The sequence below is a fragment of the Anastrepha ludens genome, chromosome 5, assembly GCF_028408465.1.
Source record: "Anastrepha ludens isolate Willacy chromosome 5, idAnaLude1.1, whole genome shotgun sequence".
Lineage (NCBI taxonomy): Eukaryota > Metazoa > Arthropoda > Insecta > Diptera > Tephritidae > Anastrepha > Anastrepha ludens.
This window is the reverse complement of record NC_071501.1, coordinates 31,220,671-31,242,460: the sequence shown is the minus strand read 5'-3', so window position 1 is coordinate 31,242,460 and position 21,790 is coordinate 31,220,671. Positions and strand designations below refer to the sequence as shown.

Below are 21,790 nucleotides of genomic sequence, written 5' to 3'. Positions count from 1 at the left end.
TGATCAGATTGGAGGCCCTTTTTCCAATAAGGGTTCTTTGACAGATGACGCGGGACACCTGTCAAACTAAATACAAAATATTTTTTGGTATTCATTGGCCTTTCATCATGCAAAGACTAAGGCCTCAACAATGTTTACAAATCGTACAACAGAATTATGAAAATCAACGCTCTGTAAAAACTGTCCATTGCGCGCTCATTCCATTTATGGTGTTCAGCAGCGAGGCCCATTTTTGGCTTAATGATTAATTAAAGATGGTCTATAAGCAAACTTGTCATATTTGAGCTAAAGAGCAAACCAAAGCCATTCAAGAACAGCCATTACATCCATTGAAAACACTCGTTCGGGGTGGCCTATAGGCTGCAGAAATCATCGGCCTATACTTCTTCAAATACGAGTCTGTCGTCAATGTAACAGTGAATGACGAACGCTATCACCTACTGATAAATTATTTTTTTATGCCGGTAATTGAAACCCGTTATCTCCACAACATTTAGTTTCAACAAGACGACGCTACTTGCCATACAGTCCGTGAAATAATGGATATTCTGCGTCGTCGTTTCGGTGAGTAATTTACCTCTCGTCTTGGACCAGTGGATTGTCCACCAAGATCGCATAATATCACAGCTTTGGTCTTTTATTTGTGGAGATCTACGTGCGTTGTGGATAAACCAGCTCCGATTGAGGCATTGGAAGCCAACATTACTAAAGTTATTCACGAGATACCGGCCAAAGTCCTCCAGCGAGTCGCGAGCCTTTCAAAATTGGTGTTTACGGATGGCCGAATTACCTTGCAGTTGCGGCCAACATTTGAAAGGGATTATCTTAGACAAATAAATGTCATGAATGGTGCAACACAAAACTAATAAAGATTGCCCAATCAATTTGAATTTTCGTTGTTTTATTTCAATTTAAAATCCAATTTGATCGAGCTCCTTCTCCTTGGTGTGCATCTTGATATTTTTCCACAAACAGAGAGACTTATAGTTTTACGCCGGCGCCGAAAGGCAGTCCAGGTTTATTATGAGGCATTCTTCACGAACGAAATACACTCGCAAGCTTATTATTGCCTGCCGAAGTGTGACAGCTATTAGAAAAAATCTCTAATAATTTGGTGTTTCTCACCCACAGTAGACTTAGAATCCGATAGTTACACACAAACTCATTTGCCTACGGCGGCCGCCAGAGTTGACAGATTTTATGTGTAGTAAATTTAAATTTCAATTAGATTACTCAACCTTAAATGCTTTGCTATTCTTATAAACCCATTTTAAATCTAATAAACAATAAGACAACATCAACCTAACAATGTTTTCGGTCATAAAGGAAATTTTAGTATACGAGGTGTTTTTAAAAAAATAAGGTGCATTTTCATTTTTCTCAACAAATCTTTATTTATTCTTCAATTTCTGTTTTATCTCCTTCAAAGTAGTCACCCTCAGATACAATAGATTTATGCCAGCGTTTTTTCCAACCCTCGAAGCAGTTCTGATATGCACTTTTTGGGATGTTCTAGAGCTCTCTCAGCGATTCGGTTTTTATTTCCTCAATCGTCGCAAAACGCCGTCCTTTCATGGGTCTCTTCAATCTTGGCAACAGGAAAAAGTCGCAGGGGGCCAAATCTGGTGAATACGGTAGCTAAGGCATGATAGCAGTGTTGATTTTGGCCAAATAATCTCTCCTAAGCAAAGATGAGTGAGCAGGTGAATTGTCATGATGCAAAATCCATGAATTTTTTTCCACAATTCTGGGCGTTTTTTCATATTGCTTGACGCAAACGGCACACAACTTGAAGGTAATACTCCTTATTTACCGTACCGTCATAGTAATCGAAGAAAACAGTGAGCAAAACCTTGATATTTGATCGAACTTGGTGTGCCTTTTTTGGTCTTGGCTCTTCTGGACTTTTCCATTGGGGCGATTGAGCCTTGGTTTCGATGTCATAACCATACTCCTATATCCATGATTCGTCTCAATGTTATGTCCCTTTTAAGCAACTCTGGATTATCGTTGACGTTATTCAACAATTCCTAAGCGATGTTCATGTGACGTTGTGTTTGGTAAAAATTCAACAATTTTGGAATAAGCTTCATGCCGCTATTTCCGAAAAGATTGCATGGCATGAGCCAACGGATATGCCAATATCCCCTGCAACTTTTCCTATTGTCGTTCGGCGATTCTCCACAACAATTTTCTTCACTTTCTCAACATTTTCATCGTTTGTTGATTTGCTGGGGAGTCCCACTTGTAATCATTTTTTGACTCGGATTACTCTCACCGTATGCAACTGTCAACATTTGAAGTGTTTTTGAGCACTAGTTTCATTTTTTACTCAAAATTTGATGCAACTTCTTTGAAACACAAACAGACTAAAGATGATTTCTGCACCTCAAAAATAATTTAAATTTTAATAGTCGTTCAATTAATTTTTGCTTTAAGGATTATTTGTTTGTATTTTTTTTTTTCGGAACTAAGAGAACTCTAAGTAATTAATATTGAATTTAGAACCTTCTTCATGGAAACGAGCAATATGCACATTCTTTACTTTATTCATACAAACACATGCACATACTTATATACATACATATATTTTTTATTTTACCTACACATCCATTGCTTGCTTTTGGTGCACAACTAATTCGTCATTGGCATTGGTTTCACTTTTGGTTGCCCTCTGTGCCTGCGCTTGCGTGTGTGTGTGTGCGTTCACTTCGCGTTTGACTTCATGCATGGTATTTACGGTTTTACGCAGCTTAGCAAATTGTATTTATCAATTAATTCGTTTATTGAATTCATCTGTCAATTTAATTTATTGATTTATTTTTCGTAGGCACAAATTTCCTTTCTGCTCCGCACTCGATGCAATATTTTTGCTAATTTTTATGGACTTTGACCGATTGTCATTAGGGCGTTGATCAGTGAGCGCTGATTAGTGGACGTGGAAAATGATTACTCATAGAGGTCCCACATATAGACTTTTATTTGGATTATAACGACTTAAAAATGTAATATTTTGCCGTTTTGCTTCAAAAATTGAAAATTGTTGAAATATTTACTGCTGTAGTCTTAGAATGGAGGGGTATCATTTTACAGGATCGCTTCAAAACTGCAAGTATCGGCAGGAGAAAATTTATAAGAAATCTTGATAATAAAATTCATATTCTGGATATTACTTTCATTGATAAAAATTGGATCTTCTACACAGCTTTCCATCTATACGCATGTAGAACTTATATGCACCGAATTCTTCTATTTTTGTGCATAAAATTTTATGTGATCTTTTGATTTTAGTGTTGCAAATTTTAACTCTCCAAGTTCAAAAATTCTTGGAATGCAGCTGCCGAATATCCCAAGTAACGGGGCAGCCAAAGTTCAATTTACCGGTTCCAAGTTCAATTTAATCGGTTTTTCATCCAAGGGGCATCCCGGTATATTTCGAATCTCAATTTCGTTTTTCACCATAGCATAAGTAAAAACCTCAAGCTAGACTAACCGGTTTTCTATAATATTTAGCTAAGATGAAAAAGAAAATTGTAAAGGGAACTTAGGCTGCCACGTCAATTGGGATATTCGCCAGCCGAACTCCGAACGAGCATTTCACAGTCATTGTTCAAACGTCAACGAATTGTCATTGGTTGATTTTTTTCGTATAACACTAACACAAGCTAAATTTTGATAAAAACACATCCCAGGTGTTGGCAGCCTATCAGTTGATTCTATCCAAATTTGCTCAGAGCCGAATAAAGGTATGTTAAAGAGCACACTTCTAAATATCTTTTCACCATGACCAAACCTAGTATTCTATCATTCTTGCCTATCATCTAAGCCTAATATTATTTCCAAACGAATACCCACACTAATGGGCTTTTCCATAACAATGCGTTTTTTTGTTTTTTTAAGAAGATTCGAACATTTTCAAGAGGTGTAGAAATGTTTTGTCCTACCTTCGTACCTAACTTCTTTTTTAATTCCAGGTCTCCACATTCTGTAATGTTTTTAAAAGTTCCATTTTAAAAACTTTAATTTTAGTTTTCAACAGGGTCCGGCACTCGAAGTGTAACCAATTATAAAGCCCATAAACTTAGTTTGAAAAATTACTTTTATTCAATTCAAAGTAGAAAATGTGTGAAAGTAATACAAAATTTGGAAGCAATTTACTTTTGCTCGTCATGACCACCTTTTGCCTTGGTTATAGCCTTGAGATGGTCCAGAAACGTGAATGTGAATTGCGAGTTTTTGGGCTCACTCACGGACAATGACTTTTTTCAGCGCCTCGAGACTGGTGAATCTTATAGTTCGGACTTTCATCACCAAAATGGTTCAAAGTAAATAATCCATCGGATTCGCGTCTAGTGAATTTCACAGCCATTATGTGCACGTTATGAAGTTCGGAACGTTGTGTTTTAGCCATTCTTGGTTCACTCGAGCTTTGTGAGACGGTGCCGAGTCTTGCTGAAACGTCCATGGTCTGCCACCGAAATGTTTGTTCGCCCACGGCTTCAAAGCAACCTCCAGAATACTTTCCCGATAATATTTCGCATTTACCCTGACGTCGGGCTCGCTGAAAATGATTGGAGAGCGCCCAGCTGCGGTTACAGCGGCCCAAATCATTGCCTGTGGCGTGTGCTACGTCCTGGTGGCCAATGGATGACTCAGATTCTCGTATGAACGGTCGGACCAATAAACCCTATCGTTTTGGAGTTTACGAATTGTTCAATTTGAAAAATTTTCTCGTCGGAAAACACAATGGTCGGAAATTTACCGCTTTCGGCCAAACAAATCAACTTCTTCGCTTTCTCAAGTCTGACTTGATGCTGCTTTGGTGTGAGATCATCCGCCTTTTGGATCTTGTAAGGCTTGACTTTGAGATCATTTTTCAGAATGCGGTGGATGGTACGGTCAGACATTTTCAGTTCTTTCGCCATTTGATTGGCACTTTGTCGGGGATTTCGCTCAAGTCGCTGCTTCACTATTTGAACCATTTCACGCGATGTTGCAGTTTTCTGGTGACCACCTTCGTGACGTTGCGCGATGCTACCAGTATCATTGTGACGAGTAATGGTGCGATAAAGCAAAACTTTATTTAATTTTAGGTGCTCGAGCTCACGAACAATCTCTGGTTGTGATTTTCCAAAAAAAAATATAATACAATCCCACTATTGCGTTTGAAATCCATTATTGATTTTCTTTTTTCGCGTTTACTCTCGGCTAAATGCTTGCACAAACTTGTTAACTTGGACTGTCTTTTAATCAACTAATAGACAGCTGATGCACGGGGCGATCTGAAGTTGATTACGCTTCGAGTGCCGGACCCTATATACCTTCTGCTCAAATATGAACGAGACGTTATCAATAAAACGGTCCGCCGATGACATATGGCAAAAATAAATTTTTTGTTTTTTGGTAGGACTATTATAAGCTTACGTGGCAAATTTCAGCGTGATATGTCACATATTTTGTTTTCTGTGCTACTGTAAACAAGACAAGCTCGAGTGTGATCTTCAAATTTAACGATGGAAATTCAAGTTGAACAAAGAATTTGTTTTTCCAACAAAATTTCGGCTTCAGACGCCTTAAAAATGTTGCAGACAACCTATGGGGACTCTGCTCTATCGCGTGCACCTGCCTTCCAGTGGTACAAATTGTTCAAAGAGGGCCGTACATCAACCCAAAAAACCACGCCAAAGTCGCTCAAAAATTAAGGTTATGCTGACTGTTTTTTTCGATTACGAAGGTGTGGTGCACTCGGAGTTCCTTCTGCAAGGCCGATCGGTTAATGCTGAATATTATTTAGATGCTTTAAAGCGTTTGCGCGAGAACATTCGTCTTAAAAGGAAGGAATTGTGGGACAACAAGTCATGGTTCTTGCTTCACGATAATGCACCAGCTCACACATCACGTCTTGTTCGCGATTATTTGAACAAAAATAATGTTATATTAATATCGCTCCACAAGCACTGTATTCGCCTGATATGGCTCCATGTAGGTAGGTAGGTAGGTATAGTGGTTGTCGGTTGACACACCTAGGCCTGCTGTAGGCCCATTGTGATACCACCAGGGCTGTCCCCTCTCCTCACTCTACATTGTCCTCATTGAACCAACCTGTGGCTTTAATATATTTAACAAGACTTGTTATTTTTACATTGGCTACTTCTGCCAAGTTATTCAGGGAACTTTTTCCTTAAATATTGAACCTTCTTCCATCCAGAGCCATGCACCCGCATAGAAAGTGTTCTATAGTCTCTTCTTCTTCAATATCGTTACAGCTTCTACAATAGTCGTTATAGGGCGCTCCCAGCCTACTGGCATGTCTGCCAATCAGACAATGCCCTGTTAGGACCCCGAGTATTTGTTATTCCTTCAGAATAAATGCCTCCGCCTACTTGATCATTTAGCTTGGAACCGTCTGTATAGATGCTGATTCCGCTTTTATTGTCCATTACCCCATTGTCCCAATCTTCCCTCGTTGGGAAAGTTATGGTAAAGGATGTGTTTAAGTGCAACTCTACTGAGCTACAAAAGTCTGTCGCTTGATGTAGGAAGGGATATTCGTCTAGTATTCTAGCGTGACCCCTTCTGTTAGTGGCTAAGTTAGAAGATTCTCTTAGCCTAAGTGCCGATTTCGCCGCCAGCTGCTTGCTGTAGGCCTCAATCGGTAATAAATGCAGCATGACATTCATCGCTGCCGTGGGTGTAGTCTTTAGTGCCCCGCTTATGCAGAGACTAGCACCTCTTTGAATACTTTCTAGGCGTTTTACTGTTGTTCTTTTCTCGAGTATTGGCCACCAGACCAATGCACCGTATGTCATGATAGGCCGTACCACTGCTGTATATAGCCAGTGTACTATTTTTGGGGTTAGGCCCCATTTTGCCCCCACAATTCTTTTGCATGTATAGAGTGCTGTGGCTGCTTTTTTTACTCTATCATTAATCGTTTGTTTCCACGAGAGCTTCCTATCTAATATCAGTCCTAGGTAGCTCGCCTCTTCCCCAATTGATAGTGTGATACCCTCAAGAGTAGGGGGGTTTAGGACAGGTAACCTGTATTTCCTGGTGAACATGATTAGTTCTGTTTTGCTGGGATTTACCCCAAGACCACTCGATGCAGCCCACCGGCTTACATCGTTCAAAGCATTTTGCATTATATTGCAGAGGGTATCTGGGAATTTCCCTCTTATTAATATTGCAACATCGTCTGCGTAGGCCACTACGTGTATTCTCCTTTCCTCTAGATTCTTCAACAATTGATTCATTGCCAGAATCCACAGCAGAGGAGAAAGTACACCGCCCTGAGGGGTGCCCCTCCTGACGGATCTGCGTATCGTCGAGGGGCCCAACGTCGAAATTACTAACCTGCCTAGTAGCAACTGTTTAGTGAATTTCACAAGGCCCTCGCCGACCCCCAAGTCAGTCATTGCGCTTGTTATGGCCTCCGGTAGGATGTTGTTGAAAGCGCCTTCTATGTCTAGGAAGGCTACCAGAGAATACTCTTTGTCCTCTATTGATTTCTCTATCTCTGAAACTAGTGAATTTAATGCTGTCTCTGTGGATCTACCTTTACAATAAGCGTGTTGTGATCTCGCCAGTAGCGACGGGGTCAAGTTTTCCCTTATAAAGGCGTCTATTAATCGCTCTAGCGTCTTTAATAGGAATGAGGAAAGGCTAATAGGTCTGAAGTCTTTAGGCTTTGTATGCGAGCTCCTACCAGCCTTTGGTATGAAAACTACTTTGACTTCCCTCCATCTTAGGGGGACGTAGTTTAGTCGTAATGCTGCTCTGAATATGGTTATCAGCCATTGCATAATGTTGTCCAATGTTTGTTGTAGTTGCGCAGGGATTATCCCGTCTGGTCCCGGTGTTTTATATGGATGGAAATTTTCTACAGCCCAAGTTATCTTGGCTTCTGTGACAATGTTGGGGATGTCGGTACCTAGTACCGCATCCGAAGTTGGAATATTGGCGGTTATCGCTTCCTCTAAGTTACCTGGGAAGTGGGTATTTAGTAATAGGTCTAATGATTCTTCGCTGGATTCTGTCCAGCTGGAGTCTGGCTTCTGAAGATACCCTATGGGTTGAGCAGACTTGGTTAGGATTTTCCTCAGTCGAGATGCCTCCACCCTAGTCTCGATCTCCCCACAAAAAGTTCTCCATGAAAACCTTTTTGCTTTTCTTATTTCTTTCTTATATATTTTTAATTTGTCATAGTATAGGTCCCATTCACATTCGCTTTGGGAGAGTTTGGCTCTATTGAATTGTTTCCTGCAATTCTTTTGTAGCTTTTTCAGTTCGGGTGTCCACCAGGGTGGCTTATTCTTCCCTCTATACCTGGCTGCCGGACAAGCCTTATGCAGGGCTTGGTTGCAGCAATTAGTCAGTCTATTGACCATATTGTCTAATGCCTCTATGCTAGAGGGGTTAAAGGGGGGATCCATGGGCAAACGTTCTGCTAGTTCTTGGGAATATCTTAGCCAGTTTGTTTTCCTATGGTTCCTAAATTTTAGTGCTTTAGGATGAATGACCTCTTCTTGGAGCGTGCATTCTATATATCTGTGATCAGAGAATGAATGTGCATTAAGTACCCTCCAATTCACTATTCTATCTATAATTGAGTCTGAGACTAACGTAATGTCAAGAACTTCCCGACGATTACGTACAATAAAGGTAGGCTCATTACCGCGATTGCAGAGCAATAATTTGGTACTCATAATAAAATTAAAGAGTGACTCACCTCGCTCGTTAATATCTGAACTACCCCAGGTAGTGTGATGAGCGTTTGCGTCGCCTCCCATAAGTAATATCTTGCCGCAGGCTTCGCTGTCCAGTATTAGCTCTTTTAACAGCTGCGATGGGACTGGATCCCCGTGTGCCATATAGAAGGACGATAGCCGGTACTTGTTACCATCTGTCTCCCAGCTTATCGTAGTTGTGTCTTTATTGCTATATTTATAAATCATAAATGTGGTTAGTTCTGTTTTTGCCATAATACAAGACCTTGATTTACCTTCACAGTCTGCTGTATACAGCTTATATTTCGGTGTCCTCGCCAAAACCATAGTTTATCATACCTTCGCTTTTCGCCAAAGGTTCTAGAGAATCGTTTGTTAGTAACAGCATTACTTGCGTTGTGGCACGTTTCGTCACCACACCGTCTACTGTTACGGTATTGTCAAAGGCCTTGACAAATTTCCAGCTCCCCGTAGGAAGGCCTGGGTTGCATGCACTTATTATCTGCATGACTTGCTGTGGGTCAGAGGGTGTAGGGACCCAAACTCGTGCCCTCGGTCGAGACGGGATGTCTTTTTTGTCTACTACCACCAGCTTCGCTCCAGAGTAGACTTCCCCGATCTTCGCTATTGCAGTCTTGTATAGCTCCACCGATCTTTCGTCGTCGCAGGCTATAATTTTAATCTGGCCTTGGTACCAGCCAGCGTCAGTGCATGATGGGGGCGGACCTGGATTGCTTAGTAGCACTTCCAGCGTTACGTTGGTCAGAGCGGCCTGCACCCATTTCCATTGGGCTCTGGGAATTCTTCCTTCGGGATCACCCTCATCCAGGACACCAATGATGATGCGATTGCGGGCCACTTCCGCAAACGTTTTATTAGGCGATATGCCTCGATTTTTCGGTCTTTTCGCTGACGGTTTAACCTCTTCAGTAGACCTCTGTCTTTTGGTGGCAGCTGACGATGTGGTTGGCCTTTCGAGGGTGAAGTTAGGAAGAACCTTCTTCGCCCACTCTATCGACTCCCTTACCTCCTTCGTCAGCTCCTCCGTTGTTGGTGGAGATTCGTGCAGCCTTTTGAGTATCCTGGCGGCATTACGCCTCTCCAGGTACCCTGCTTTAGTTGGATCAGTGATCCTTACTGTCGGCCATTTTCCGGCAGGAGCACTGGCCTCGGTGCTACCTGTGGCAGTCTCTTCACCAGCTCTCCGCATAGCCACAGGACGTCGACTAATTGGTCTGGTTCCGATAACCACCGCAGGAGGTGCCGATGTACTGGGGCTAGGCTTAACCTCAGTCCCAGTGTCAGCGCTTGCCGCCGGTCCACTCTGACTAAGTTTGACTACAGTCATCGTGGTGGCAGATTGAGAGCTCGTTTTGAACGCTGCTCGCTTCTCGGAGCTTGCTGCCCCTTCTGATTTGTTTGTTCCTTTTGATTTTTGGTTTTTATCTTTTGAATTGTTCATTTGTTGGTCCCACGAGTGTCGGAGAAGAGATGTTCACCTGTGCATAGCTCCGAACTACACAGGCAAGGCTAGTTATTACGGAGGGCGCCAGGTATCCGTAAGCTCACGTTAGCGACTGGGCTATTTTTGAAAAGGGCCCCCAGCCAGGCTGATCCTCGGCACGGGTCGCATGACACCTTGATCCGGCCCTTTACCTCACACCATGGTAAAACTCCATTTACAAATGCTGTACTATTAAGGAGTAACGAACACTTATCCGTGGAGTCTTACCTTAGCTAGCTACCTCCCAACTGAGTGCAGGATGAGAACTGTGGTACCTATTTCCAGTCGGCACCCTCGGGGAGGGTTCAGTGGAGGGGTTTTGCTGACCCATGTGACTTTTTCCTGTTTCCCAAGCTCAAGTTGCCGCTCCATGGAAAACATTTTGAGACAATTGAAGTCATAAAAGAGAATTCGAAGAACACACTCGAGCTTGACTTGTTTACAGTAGGACAGAAAACAAACTATGTGACATATCAAGCTGAAATTTGCCATGTAAGCTTATAACAGTCCTACCAAAAAACAAAAAAATTATTTTTGCCATATGTCATCCGCGGACCGTTTTATTGATACCGTCTCGTTCATATTTAAGCAGAAGGTATGTAATATTATAATAAACTAAAAAAAAAAATATTATTTTATTTAAGTATGCTTGTATGAAAATAAAAGCCATGTAGTAGTTTGGTAAAACTGTTTGCTGTAAAACCTGAGTATGGATGTAAAACAAGCCGCACGGTATGTACGTATTAAAAATTGCCCACCAGAAATTAATTAAATGAAAATAAAAGCAAACAATTTTTGCAGCGTCAGCAGCATTGAAGAAAAGGACAAAAGTGAGTTAAGGGCGAAAGGGGCGCAACAGCTCCCAAAAGGGAATACAATGCGCACAAATATGTATGTGCATGAGAGTATTTAAATGTATATATGTATGTATGTATGCGCATGAATGTATTTTAGAGAAATGAGTCTGTACGTTTATTTCTATGCGAGCGCTGCGTGCCTGCCTCATCTACCGCTCGTATACTCATACAAATTGCCATGGGGTGTTAAATTGATTCGATTTGCGCAGCTGCGTCGTTGCATAGATAATAATAAGTGCGTCATAGCAATAGTAACGATAGTAGAGAACATCAATACAGCAATACGTGCAAAAACAACACCAACGGCAATGCCACTGCGCTGACAATGATGTGCTAGCATCACTGATGCCGCTTCCGCTTGGAGCTGAAGGTGATGGTCGTGATGGTGGTTGTGATGGTCAATGCTAATGGCACATAATTCTGTGCCTGGCAACGCTTGGTGGTGGTTTCACAGAGCTGACTGATACTGATTTTTCCTGCCGATCGCGCATGCCTTCGTGAATATCCTTGCACACACATACATACATACCTGTAGTACTTCAATCAATCTATACCTGCTAGCCGATATTCAATAAACGCTTTTGTCTGCAGCATACGAACTGAAATGTCACCGAAACCGACACATAATCAATATGTTTGTGTCTGCGATTTGACATGTGTGCCACTAATTGTTTGGTCAGCATACGAAATTTTGTTGTTGCCTTCACCACCCAGTCTAGCAGTAAATAAATATTATAAATTTGTATTAATATTGTTGTTGTTATTGTCCCCGCGAGTACATGCATTCTATATATTTGGCTGTGGACCAACACACATACATAGAAGCGCTTGTGAGTGAGTGTGTGTGCGTACGTACGCGTGGCTTCGAGAGTCCCACATTCGCGGCTGTGCTTGTGAATGAATGGTCTTTAATGTGATTTTCGTTGTGGCTGCAGTGGCATTTGATTTATAGCTGTGTTGTGGCATTGAAAGTCGACGTGGCTGTAGCTCTCTTTATACCTACCCTGCAGAGAGATTTGCGAACTGTAGTATATGAAAGACGTATGTTCCGCTTGTTTCAGAAAGATGTGGATCAAGGCTTTATTTAACAATGTACACACAAGCTCTATTACTGAGGTTCTTAATACGTTAGGCAAGGACATAGGCAGGTCTCAACGACTGGATAAAAAATATGCTTAAAACTAGAATAATCATCGGAGTTATGGGTAGTACCCCTTTGCAGTCAAAATTATACTTCCATGTTCCAGTGGTGTATGGGCATGACATAGTGATTCTAGTTTCTGGAATGTTTCCAACAATAACCAGCGAGTTTATGGAAGGAGCTTTGGGATTACTCAGCAATTGGGCCGCAGACTATGGTTTACGGGTAAATCCGAATATAACAGAATTGATGCTATTCACTAAGAAAACCAAGATACCAGACTTTGACCTCCCAAAATTACACGGAGTTAGTCTCATGCTAGCCCAACAAGCAAAATACTAAGGCGTTATCCTTGATCCCAAACTCAGCTGGAACCCCAATGTAGAATACAGGGTGAAGAAAGCTAATATAGCACTTTACACGTGTATGAGAATGTTGGGTAAAATATGGGGTCTTCAGCAATTGTAAGACCGATAGTAACATATGTCGCACTAGTCTGGTGGTCCGCTATCGAGAAGAACTACAACCAAACTAAGCTAAACAAGATATAAACATCGGCATGTATCTATCAAATCAGACTTCACAACTCCCGACCTCAACTGCAAGAAATTCTTTACAGTACGTTTTCCACCGAGAACCGAATGGAGGAAAGGGAAAGTGATTGGTAGATTCGATATCGAAATCTAAACTGGCGCTTCTAAGATGAACTCTGGTGTGGGAGCTGGCGACTATACGGAACCGGTAGACTTATCCGAATAAATTCGGCTTCCCGACTATGCCAGCGCGTTCCGGGCAGAACTACTAGCAATTAGGAAAGTTAGCAAATTACTGAAACACTACAAAGAAATTGGTGCAAGAGTTATCTTTAGTGTTTATCACACGGCCAAGCAGCTATCAAAGCCTTAGACGCCAATTAAATTTCATCCAAACTAGTTTCACAGTGTATAGAGGAACTAGAATTGCTTGGTCATTGGCTTCAAATTTCTCTGATATGAGTTCCCAAACACAGAAATATGGAGGGTAATGAGAAAGCAGATGAGCTTGCAAGAAAATGTTCGCCATTAGACATAGCAGAGGCGGTGGGAGTTGCTAGCCACGGGCTAGGCCGTCATTAGAAGAAAAAGCTGTAGAGAGACGACATTCGATAGGAGAAAGACAAAGCAGATGAAATTCGTCAACTAATGGACGCTAGACTCATAGGCTTATCTCAAATATTACCCAATATTTTCTAAAGCACCTCCATCGGCTTAATCTGGAGAACATCCCGTACTGCCCAAACTGCAACAACGCGGTAGAAAGTGCGGAACACGTATTCTTCTACTGCAATCGTTTCAGAGAGGAGCGCCTTGAAGCACTTCTGGGTGGACAGCTGTGCCCGGAAAATCTAATCACCAAGATGATCGCATAAAATATTTGCTGGAATGCAGCAAAAAATGTTGCAGCAATTATAGCGATATATCTTCAACGCGCAGAGTGGCAACGCAATATGCAGCGAAGAAATCAACAGCAGCTTTTCACTGGAGGTGGACTGCCCACGGACTGACGACAAGCCACAAACGCCTGAGCCTAGTGCTCTCGACGGTATCAGACTACGACATGTCGGTAGTACTTACGACACCTTTTCCGGTGTTCCATTTGTTGCGGTACCACTTATGAAGTGGAAGCAATGGCTACTATCGATAGCGTATAACCTCCATACGCCCATGTGAGAGGAACCTGGAAGGCACCTTTTGATGATGTTTCTGACATTTTGATTTTAACCTCCTGCAAAAAACAAAAAGTAGCTAGCAACTACCAACACAATGGAGACATCCACTGCATCATGCTACTATGCTTTAGCCGAAAGAAGAGAAAAACATGGCCGTCGTACAAAATCCAGAGGACGAATTACCAGTTAGGATGCTCTCGCGCTCTAACATTTCACGTATTACTGCAACCCTTACAGGTCAATGGAAGGTAGGGGATCATGCAGCCAAACTTAACTTTCTTTTCAATGACATCTGCAGTAGCTGTCAGGCCGAGAGGATAAAAGAAGGTCTTTTCCAGGTTTAGCCAGAGCAAAACTTCGCTCTTTCGGTAAATCTTTCCGACAGTAAATTAATGAAATAGGGATACAAAATTTACTGTTAATTCTGGATCTCACGAAATGCATATGACTTAAACAAAAAACAAAACACATCACATCAGCGGTAATAAAATGCTCAACCACTTCAACAACAACGGAAAAACAGTCTTCTGCTTCAAATGTGCAGAATGAAAAAAACGTTGATTAGCAGGTAGAGAAAATCATAGTGAGGAACTCGATCAAACTCGGCTGATTCACGACAGTCCGTACCCACTAATTTAAGACTCTAAGCAGGCTTGTTCAGTAGTTGGCAAGAATCTTTTGTTAGTTTGACTAAATAAATAAATGAATAAATATGAAATATGAAATATAATATCTATGCTCAAATTTTCCACCAGGGCATGCACTTTAATTTGTATGTGTGCATGAGTAATTGATTTTTGTTATTGTTAATACAAAGATATGCTTGTTCTTACTTTTCGCCTCAGACACTGCTGCTGTTGTTGTTGTGAAATTAAAAGCATTTATCCAATGCAGCTAACAATTAATTTTCATTTTGTTGTTGCCGCTGACAATCTACAACTGCTTGTCTCTGACAAATCGCTAAGTAAATGATTAACGCTTGGGTTGCATGCACACACACAAATAATATTTATCTGCTTTAAGCAGGCGTCTTATGCAATTAGATCTATTCAATGCACATATAGATATTACACACTCACACACACAGTACGTGGTAATGACTACTTAAATATGAGCCTTTGTATGTATATTTATTGATTTGCTAATTTCTAATAAATTCAATTGAATCCCAGTTGAGGAAGTAGCTGAAATATAATATCGAAAGATATCAAAACTGGATCAGAGAATTATCAGAGTTTCTCCAATCCTTTTCCACATTACTTCGGCTTCCCTCTCGATCACTATTAACATTTTAATATATTTTTTCCTTTATCTAATCTAACAGTGTATAGGTGTGTGTTATAGTACTGAGCGCCTTCCAACATAACGAAATACGAACGCTTGATACAATCGTTAAGTAAAATTACTGGATTCAATTCGCTTTGCTTCGTCAATACAATTCCACTTCTCGACCTTTTCTACGTGTTAACTTTTCTGTACGCCTTACACAGCATCTACTCCCCTATTGAATGCATTCAAATTCTTTAAACGTCACTGATAAAAAACCAGGCACTTAACTTCTACAGTTAAAAATGAAGTGAATGTCGAACTATTCTAGCCAAAGATCTCAATTTTTCCGCGAAGGTTCGTACGGCTGAATTAAATGTATTAGCGAAATTATGTCCAAGACCCTCATTACTCAAAATTCGCCTCTACCATGGAATGCGCCATGAATCAATTACTTGTATTTCTTATTTTTGTTTTGTTCAACGCCGTTTGATTCGTAGATAGTTATATTGGAGTGACTACGAGATGTGTTCAAAAAATAAGGTGAATTTTTAAAGTTCGCGGGCTATGTAAAGGGTGGTTAAATTTCAAATTTGTTTGACAATTTTCAATTTCACACTAACTCAATTTGAACTGTGGAAAGATACACAATCGAGCAATGCGTTAAAGATATTCAGGCTTGTTATGAAAACGGACGTTCAAATACAAATGCATATCGCGCACTTCGTGATTTTTTCGGTCAATTTAATAGTCCAAATGTGCGTACAATCAGAAAAATTGTGCAAAAGTTTGAGCCTGTGAAGATGCGAAAACCCCAGTGTGGTTGAAGAGCCGTCCACCTCATTAAGCATAAAGACTTGCATTTACACGCTTACAAGGTGCAATTGACTCAAGAACTAAAGCCTCTTGACCATTTCAAGCGTCGTCAATGGTCAGAATGGTGGCAGGAAATGGCAACAGTGAATGACCAATTTTCGAAAAAAATCATTTTCAGTGATGAGGCACATTTTCACCTCAGTGGATTCGTCAATAAGCAGAATTGTCGCATTTGGGCGAATGATAATCCAAGAGTGATTGCCGAAAAACCAATGCACCCACAAAGAGTGACTGTTTGGTGCGGTTTATGGGCCGGCGGCATCATTGGGCCGTATTTTTTTCAAAATGAGGCCGGTCAGGCAGTTACTGTGAATAGTGTTCGCTATCGTGAGATGATAACGGAATTTTTATGGCACGAATTGGAAGATATGGATGTGGACGATATGTGGATTCAACAGGACGGTGCCACTTGTCACACAGCTAACGAAACAATGGCTATTTTGCGCGAAAAATTTGATGGCCGAATAATCTCACGTCGGGGCGATGCCAATTGGCCGGATCAAAGCAGTTGCATCAAATTTTGTGTAAAAATTGGAATTAAGTACGCAAAAACACTTGAAATGTTTACAGTGGCAAACGGTGAGAGGACTCTGTGTCAAAAAAATGTTTACAAGTGGGATAAGCTTTTCACAGAAGGTCGATAAGATGTGAATGACGGCGCTCACTCTGGACGCTCCAGCACATCAACAACCGATGAAAATGTTGAGGAAGAGAAGAAAATTGTAATGGGGAATCGTCGAATCACAATTAGAGAAGTTGCTGAGGATGTCGGGATATTGGCATATAGGTTGGCTCATACCATGCAATCTTTTCAGAAATTTTGGGCATGAAGCTGGTGGCAGTGAAACTCGTTCCAAAATTGCTGAATTTTTACCAAAAACAACGTCGTATGATCATCGCTCAGGAATTGTTGAATAACGTCAACGATGACCCAGAGTTGCTTAAAAGGGTCATAACTGGTGACGAATTAGGGGTATAGAAGGATGGTTATGAAATCGAAACCAAAGTCTAATCCTCCCAATAGAAGAGTCCAGGAGAGCCAAGAGTCGATAACAGAAAATCGCCCAATACGCAAAGCAGTTCTCTTGCCTATCACAAACAAACTAAAGATGCAATATTGCTAAAACCGTGAACATATGTATCTTCGAGATGAGTGTACCAACTTAAAAAAATAATAACCGCCGAACGATGAATGTACGTAGCTTGAGGAATTTAAAGATTCACCTTATTTTTTGAATGAACCTCGTAGGTACATATACACTTTACTTGTAAGCAATGAATAATGTACGAAGCGTCTACGCGAGATAGGCGACATGCTTTTTGGTCTGTTTATAGCAAATATTATCCACGTACGTATGTATTTATTCAACTAATAATATTCTAAGAGCTGCATGAATTGTAACCGGCAACAAATCAACTAAGTATAACGCATATTTGTAGTTGGATTGTAGCTGGTATTAAATCAAATTTAATTAAATCGCATTTACTGGACGTTTACTGGTTGTCCTTGCAGTCTAATGGTGGTGTTAGTGAGAGCTCAGTAGTATAATAAGTAGTAAGGAGCAATGGATTAAAAAAAGTTTTAGTAATAAATGATCATATCTGTCTGCTCAAACGCTATTAGATGTAACGTAACTACTTGAGGTCCTACAAATACACGCATACAGCTGCAGTCCTACAAATGTGTAGTTATGTTTATTGATTAACATATTTAGAACTGGAAATGGGAGTGATAATGGCAATGGTGTTTGTAATCGAAATGGTAATGGTAATAGTAACATATGGGGCGCTGACAGTCATTAGTAGTAATGGTATGGTGTCAGAAGTAGTAATGTTGATGGTGCTGGTAATGCTGAAGTGATGTCAAAGTCGATGGTAATGCTATTTGTAAGGGTGATTTTTATTGTAATGGTAATAATTGTGGTACCATTTTATTTCAATACTATGGCAAAAGTAATGATAATAGTATTAGTAATAGCAATGCTCATGGTAATGAATACAGTAATAGTATTTTTACTGGTAATGGTAATGATACTGGTATTGACAATAGTAATGGTAGATGTAATATAGCGATATTTTAGGATCCAGTAATGCAATGCTAATAGTAATAGCAACTGTAATAGTAATGGCAATGGTATTGCTAATGGTAATGGCAATGGTAATGGTAATGGTAATAGTAATAGTGGCGGTTACACATAGCGATGATGATGGACTTAGTGATGCAGTAATAGTAGTGTTAATCGTATTGGTATTCGTAATTGAACCGTAATGGTAATAGTATTGATAGCGATAATATAAAGTAATTCTAATGGAGTTAGTGTTGTAAATGATGGTTATGGTATTAGTAATGGCACCAGGAATGCAAATGAGAGAGATTGTAATGGTGTTGGATTTGGTAACTTTAATGAGAAAAGTAAAAGTAGTAGTAAGAGTAGTGGTAAAGGTAATTCAAATAGTAATAGTAACAGTAACAGAAGCGGAAATGGTATTGATAATATTAATGATAGTAGGGATGGTAGCAGCTATGTACAGGAATATTAATAGCTAAAATGGTAATGGTACAGTAATACAAATAATAGCAGAGACCGCCAACATTTGGTCATACTTCCGAACCAAAAGTCTAACTATATTTTACGCGCTAAATTTTAAGTATCGAGTGTCCGCAATATCTTGTCTTAACATGAAAAAACACACGTTTTTTAACTATATTTGAGGTTATGTAACGTCTTGAGATATATGTTAAAAGTTGATATCGTTGTAATCTATCTAAGCAAAGGCCTAAAAAGCTTGATAGACACTTCTTGAAGTCGCTTGAAGTGTTTGCGGACCATAATATTAGGGTTCTTATGAAATCTATAGCGAGTAAATATCGATTTTAGGGAACATAGTTAAGTGTAAATATCTCTGTGGCATCACAAAGTTTCTGGCGATAAATATATCTCACTATGGACGATCGCAGTTGTATTGAAAATACTCTCTTGTGGCAGCTCTTTGAAGAAAGATGGGTGAGGTAGGCACATCTTAGCTTTATTTTCTTAGCTGTTTCACCTTGTTAGACTAAGATTCAACTATTTCAGATCGTTCTTCTAACTACGTGACCGTTCTGAGGATCTATGACAGGATCTATGTCTGAGGAATTTTCTTATCGGCTTGCAGCGGTGACCTAACTATTTTATTTTTATTTTTTTTACCTTAATTTTTGTATTTTATTTTACTTTATTTAATTAAGTTTTTTTCCTGGTGATCTCACTATTTTGTTTTATTTTACTTAATTTTTTGTACTTTATTTCACTTTATTGATTAAATTTTTTATATTTTATTTATAAGTTTTTTGTTAACTTTTTGTTCATTTACTTACTTCATTTTTCCTCTTCACTTCTTATTTAAATTTACTTTTTTATGTTATGATTTTTTTTTTATTTAACTTTTTTGTTATTTGAAATTTTTTTCTGTGGAAATTTTATTTTATGTTTTTTTTGTTTGGCTTTTCTATACTTCTTCAAAGTTATTTTTAAGTTCTATTTATTTTTACTTGTTTATGTCGTTTTAATTCATTTATTTCACTTGGTTTTAATGTATTTTATTTTATTTTAATTCACTTTTTTACTTAACCTTATTTCTTACATTTATATTTTTTTAATTTATTTTGTTTGTTTATTGTATTTATTGTTACTTTATTCTATTTCACCTCATTGTATTTCTTTTTTTTTTTTATTCATACTATTTTTATTTTATTTTTTACCATAATTTAAATGACGAGATGAAAATCCAGCCAGGTACTCCAATTTGTTTTAGTTATTTCTTGTGTTTTATTTTTTATATTATTTTTATTTGATTTTACTTTATTTTTTATTTATTAATATTTTTCATTTAATTTAATTTCATTTTATTGTCTCATTAAGAATATTTCCCATATATTCTCTAATTTTTGTTGTATAAGTGTTTTTGATTTGTTTTATTTTAGTTTACCATTTACCTTACTTTTCATATTTATTTTTGTATTTATTTGATTTTATTTATTTTTTCTTTAATTAATTTTGAGAAATTTTATTTTTTATATTTTCTTTCGTTTTAACGTATCTTCTTTTTACTGATTTTACCTAATTTTATTTAGTGTTTTTATCTCATCACTCCTCATTTTTTAATTTTTCTTTATTTATCTTATTTCGTTATTTTAATTTTTTTCGTTTTAATTCATTTCATTTTATTTTAGTTTAATTTTTTGGAATTAACTTACTTTTTTATTTAGTCTATTTTTAAGTTTTTCTTAATTACTTTAGTAAATTTTTTTTACCTCAATATTCTTTATTTTTTATCACTTTTTATATACACTTTTTTTTAATTTGTTTCATTTCTTATTATTTATATCTGTGTTTATTTCATTTTAATTGTTTTCTTTTCTTTTAATTTTAAATTTAAATTCTCAATTTAATTTTCATTTATTTTTATATTTTTATTTTTATTAAACTTTTTTGATTTAATTTTATCCTTTTTTATGTAGTCTATTTTTAAGTTTTTCTTAATTACTTTAGTAAATTTTTTTTACCTCATTATTCTTTATTTTTTATCTACCTTATTTCGTTTTATTAAAAGTTTTTTTTTAAATCTCACTTTTTATATAAACTTTTTTTTTAATTTGTTTCATTTCTTATTATTTATATCTGTGTTTATTTCATTTTAATTGTTTTCTTTTCTTTTAATTTTAAATTTAAATTCTCAATTTAATTTTCATTTATTTTTATATTTTTATTTTTATTAAACTTTTTTGATTTAATTTTATCCTTTTTTATTTAGTCTATTTTTAAGTTTTTCTTAATTACTTTAGTAAATTTTTTTTACCTCATTATTCTTTATTTTTTATCTACCTTATTTCGTTTTATTAAAAGTTTTTTTTTAAATCTCACTTTTTATATAAACTTTTTTTTTAATTTGTTTCATTTCTTATTATTTATATCTGTGTTTATTTCATCTTAATTTTTTTCTTTTAATTTTAAATTTAAATTCTCAATTTAATTTTCATTTATTTTTATATTTTTATTTTTATTAAACTTTTTTGATTTAATTTTATCCTTTTTTATGTAGTCTATTTTTAAGTTTTTCTTAATTACTTTAGTAAATTTTTTTTACCTCATTATTCTTTATTTTTTATCTACCTTATTTCGTTTTATTAAAAGTTTTTTTTTAAATCTCACTTTTTATATAAACTTTTTTTTAATTTGTTTCATTTCTTATTATTTATATCTGTGTTTATTTCATTTTAATTGTTTTCTTTTCTTTTAATTTTAAATTTAAATTCTCAATTTAATTTTCATTTATTTTTATATTTTTATTTTTATTAAACTTTTTTGATTTAATTTTATCCTTTTTTATTTAGTCTATTTTTAAGTTTTTCTTAATTACTTTAGTAAATTTTTTTTACCTCATTATTCTTTATTTTTTATCTACCTTATTTCGTTTTATTAAAAGTTTTTTTTTAAATCTCACTTTTTATATAAACTTTTTTTTTAATTTGTTTCATTTCTTATTATTTATATCTGTGTTTATTTCATTTTAATTGTTTTCTTTTCTTTTAATTTTAAATTTAAATTCTCAATTTAATTTTCATTTATTTTTATATTTTTATTTTTATTAAACTTTTTTGATTTAATTTTATCCTTTTTTATTTAGTCTATTTTTAAGTTTTTCTTAATTACTTTAGTAAATTTTTTTTAC

At 37.4% G+C, this 21,790-nt stretch overlaps 1 protein-coding gene across 1 annotated transcript; it reads right to left on the bottom strand.

Annotated features, from left to right (window-relative positions):
- Window positions 1–9,059: 9,059 nt before the first annotated feature.
- Window positions 9,060–10,074, bottom strand: LOC128864621 (uncharacterized). The gene is made up of 2 exons (XM_054104381.1): window positions 9,118–10,074; window positions 9,060–9,065 (listed from the first exon to the last, which is right to left on the bottom strand). Exons 1-2 carry the CDS (start codon window positions 10,072–10,074, stop codon window positions 9,060–9,062), a joined length of 963 nt encoding a protein of 320 aa, XP_053960356.1.
- Window positions 10,075–21,790: the final 11,716 nt, after the last annotated feature.